General features: G+C 53.1%; 1 protein-coding gene across 2 annotated transcripts in view; it reads right to left on the reverse strand.

The window, feature by feature from the left end:
• The window catches only part of FBXL18 (F-box and leucine rich repeat protein 18), a 29,175-nt gene that overhangs the window by 8,636 nt on the left and 16,010 nt on the right, over positions 1-4,529 (reverse strand). The window contains exons 3-4 of one of the 2 annotated variants that reach the window (XM_021708550.1): positions 4,195-4,413; positions 3,304-3,640 (exon numbers count right to left, since the gene is read on the reverse strand). In XM_021708550.1, the coding sequence (XP_021564225.1) occupies positions 3,634-3,640; positions 4,195-4,413 (226 nt within the window). In that variant the 3' untranslated portion in view covers positions 3,304-3,633. Of the gene's footprint in view, positions 1-3,303; positions 3,641-4,194; positions 4,414-4,529 lie in introns of those variants that run through there. The other variant, XM_008050011.1, reaches the window with a different exon arrangement.

Below are 4,529 nucleotides of genomic sequence, written 5' to 3' on the forward strand. Positions count from 1 at the left end.
TGGCTCAGCCTGTAATCCCAGCACTTTGGGAGGCCGAGGCAAGAGGATTGCCTGAGCTTGTGGGTTCAAGACCCGCCTGGGCAACTTGGTGAGACCTCGTCTCTATAATAAATCAAAAACTAGCCAGGCGTGGTAGCACACACCTGTGGGTTCCAGCTACTTGGAAGGCTGAGGCGGAAGGATCGCCGGAGCCCAGCAGGTCAAGGCTGCAGTGGTCGGGAGCATGCCACTGCATTCCAGCCTGGGCGACAGAAGGAGACTCCAACTCCAAAAAAAATAAAAATAAATAAAAATAAAAATCAGATCACAGGCCAGGCAGTGGCTCACGCTTGTAATCCCATCATTTTGGGTTGCCTGAATCCAGGTGTTCGAGACCAGCCTGGGCAACTTGGCGAGACCTCATCTCTACAATAAATCAAAAAATTAGCCAGGTGTGGCGGAGCATGCCTGTAGCTCCAGCTACTTCGAAGACTGAGGCAGAAGGATCGCCGGAGCCCTGGTAGAGCTGCAGTGGCTATGAGCGTGTCACTGCACTTCAGCCTGGGTGACAGAGTGAGATTCCAACTCAAAAAAAATCAGATCACAAAGCAATGGAAAGCCCAGCCTCAGGCTGCCAGCCATGCCAATGTCTGGGTGGTAGAACCATGGGGAACACTTTCACTTAAAAACAGGTTGGCGTGCAGTCTCAATTTTTAAAAATATTATAAACACACGTTGTTTTTACAGTCAGGGAGGGTGGCAATCTCAAGAAGGATCACTCCTATGGAATCCGGCAGCGAGCCAAGGACGGCAGACCGCCCTCAAGTCCAGCCAGCGCGGCTGCGGGCTCGTCCCAAAACTCTGTGAACTGCTGGGGCCCCGTCCTAGCCCTTCTTCCACCTACAGGAACAACAGGGGAGGGGCCGCAGTCCTCTTGGCCAGGCGCACACCTCTCAGGAGCCTGGCTCCCCTCTCCAACCAGGGGCAGGTCCTCCCGAGAGGTCTCTGAGGGCTTTGCCCCCAAGCCACCCAGAGGCCACGCTCTCTCCGGTCACCCCTCCTGACTGCACCACGTTCTGGGTGCTCAGCGTCCTCCTGCTCAGCAGCGGGGTGCCAAGCTCCAGGATGCCCGCTCACAAGGAGAAGTGACGGCACCGGCTGAGGAGGAGCTGGCCGGGGGACGTGGGCCTTCTCCATGGGGTCTGACTGCAGAGGCCAGGGAGGCGGAGAGGCCACCCCACAGGGAGGAAGGACCATGTTCAACCTACCACTGCACTTGCAACCACTGCCAGGTGACCACTACTTCCAAATCTCAGCAAAATGCAGAGACAGGAAATTCAGAGTGAAAAGATCATTGCCTCAGTTTCCAGAGACAGAAAGCAGATGTGGCTGCCAGGAGCTGGGGTGGGAGAATGGACGAGTCTTGCCTGACGGGTGCAGAGTTTTCATTCAGAAAGATAAAAAGCTCTCTGGAAATGGACAGTGGTAACAGTTGTATAACTGTGGACACAGAATGGCAAATTTTAGATTCATGTGTGTAAAAAGCATTTAAAAAATGTCTTCCTCACTACAAAAAAAATTCTTTGCATGTCAAAGAACTTGAACATAGACGAAAAACAAAAAGGTAAGACCTATCAATGGATATGAAACTTAGTGGGCAAAGCAGCACTTTGGGAGGCGGAGGTGAGTGGATTGCCTGAGCCTGTGAGTTCGAGACCAGTCCAGGCAACTCGGCGAGACCTCATCTCTACAATAAAAATTAAAAATTAGCCAGGCGTGGTAGCGCATGCCTGTAGTTCCGGCTACTTGGAAGGCTGAGGCGGAAGGATCACCAGAGCCCAGCAGGTCGAGGCTGCGGTGGCTGTGAGTGTGCCACTGCACTCCAGCCTGGGCGACCAAGTGAGACTCCAACTTAAAAAAAAAAGAAAAAGAAAAAGACAAGACTTAGCAGAGCATGATGGCACGTGCCTATAGTCCCAGCTACTCAGGACACTGAGGTGGAAGGATCACCTGAGCCCAGGAGGCCGAGCCTGCCTTGAGCTGTGATCATCATGACCATGCTGCTGCACTCCAGCCTGGGCAAGAGACTCCGACTAAAACAACAAGAACAACAAAACAGATATCCATGGGATGGTAAGAAATAGAACGCGGGGGACAGGGAGGAGGACAGGGAGTGACATTTACACACACACACACGTCTTGAAGAATTACACAGCAAGGCTTCACATGCCAAAAAAACAAATACATAAAATCCATGAGGACACGAAGTGGCCATGAAATGGAACATCACACAGTAACAAAGGAGCCTGTTACAAATGAAGTAAATTACACTAAGGAGGTGGAAAGGGAAAGAACAGACCTAAGTAATCGTGGAAGAACAGTACCTTGACTGGAGGCTGTGAGAATAAAGACAAAATCTGCACATAACGGCACACTCTAACTAGTACGTCTGTTTCTCCCAGGATATGGGCTAACAACTCTGAAATAGCTTTGGGCAAATACTAGGGCTGAACAAACCGGCAGACACGTGGCTCGAGTCAGGTGAGAAAGAACTAGCAAGGAAAGAAGGGAGGAGGTTAGGGTGCGCCTGTGCTGTTGGGCTGAAGTCAGAGGGATCACTATGGACCTGCTTTGAATATAAATGCAAACAGATAAGTATAGAAATGTAGCCGGGCGTGGTAGCACACACTTGTAGTTCCAGCTACTTGGAAGGCTGAGGCAGAAGGATTGCTGGAGCCCAGCGGGTCAAGGCTGCGGTGACCGTGAGTGTGCCACTGCACTCCAGGCTGGGCAGCAGAATGAGACTCCACTCAAAAAAAAAAACTAGCCAGATGTAGTGGCACACACCTGTGGTTCTAGCTACTGAACCACACCTGTGGTTCCAAGCTAAGGTGGAAGGACTGCCTGAGTCCAGCAGGTGAGGCTGTGGTAGCTGTGATCATAACACTGCCTTCCAGCCTGGACAATGGTGGGAGACTCCGACTCCAAAAAAAACAAAAACAGAAGAGAAACATAGGAGAGCTTTCTCACTCCACCGGTGAAGACCCAGCAAGCAGGTGGCCATCTGCAAACCAGGAGGTAGGTCCTTCCAAACACCTTGTTCTGGGATGTCCCAGCCTCCAGAACTAGGAGAATCATCATCTGCTGTCTAGGCCACCAAGTCCATGGTATTTTTGTTGTAGTAGCCCGAGCAGACTAAGGGAAGACATATCAATGGATATGAAACTTAGTGGGCAAAGCAGGGCGAAAAACAGGGCATCCACATACTCCCCATTGTACTTCCCCACAGGATCTTTATTAATTAGGGAACAACAGTAACCTGACAGTGGAGAAATCTGGCAGACATCACCCTCACCAAGTGATCAAGGTTAACATCACCAGGAATGAGACGTTGCAACACCATGTAGCTTTGATAGGATGTGCTGAGGACACATCTCTTCTGTGGTTTTCTTGCCAAAAATGCAAAACCTCAATCTAATCGTAAGAAAACAGCACACAAACTCAAACTGAGGGACATTCTACTAACAACTGGAGTGCTCTTCCAAAGCATCAAGGTCCTGAAAGACCAGGAAGGGTCGAGAAGCTGCCACAGAGCAGAGGGACTAAGGAGACCGACCTGTCCACACAGCAACAGGCCCTGAATCGGATCCCAGATCAGATCCTGGAACAGAAAAAGGACTTCAGTGGGGAAACTGACAAAATTCTAAGATGGGCGGATTGGTTCGTGGGTACCGCCCTGTTCATTTCCCATTTTGATAACTGCACTATGGGTGCCCATGATGTCACAATCCGGGAAGACGGGCCAAGGGTATCTGGAAACTATTTGTTTTAGCTGTTCGAAAATCATTTTAAAATAAGATAGCGGTGGGGAAATAATTCAGGAGTGTGCATTTTACACGCCAGAGAAACATTCATGGCAAAACGAACGCAAAATCAAGAACCACTTTTGCGCTTGGGGGAGGGGGGCATAAGCGGTCTAGGATCCACCCCGTGGCCAAGGGCCTGGCCAGGGCAGCAAGGCTGGGTTGCAGGAGACCGAGCCCTCTGCTCTCACTCTGCCACTGCCAGCGCTCTTGACCTCCGCAACACCCTGGCGGGCACGGAGACACGGCTAGGGGCCAGGCCACGGGACGGCAGTGCCGCCCGAGGCCTCCAGGCGCCCCTGTGCCCGGGCCAGCGCCTGCGCCCACACCCACACCCACCCGCGCCACTCACCTGCGGAGGAGCGACTGCTTCAGGCTCTTGCAGGTGGCGAGGGACTCGCCGGTGAACAGGTGGCACACGACGACGTGCAGGCAGCAGGCCATGAAGGCCAGCACCGCATCGGGCTGGAGGGTGCCGCGGCGGGAGACCAGGCACAGGCGCTGCAGCGAGGAGCACTGGCTCAGCGCCTGGAAGAACTGGGCGTTGGCGCTGAAGTAGGGCTGCTCCAGCCTGCGGGGAGAGAGGGCGCTGTGAGCCCTGGAGGCGCCAGCTGCCAGGCCCAGGCCAGCCAGCGGGGCCGTCTGGGTATGCGGGCGTGGGCCTCCCGGTCTGGGCCTGGCCCAGCC

This window comes from Carlito syrichta, unplaced genomic scaffold, assembly GCF_000164805.1.
Source record: "Carlito syrichta isolate Samal-C Ts95f unplaced genomic scaffold, Tarsius_syrichta-2.0.1 Scaffold142902, whole genome shotgun sequence".
Classification (NCBI taxonomy): Eukaryota; Metazoa; Chordata; class Mammalia; order Primates; family Tarsiidae; genus Carlito; species Carlito syrichta.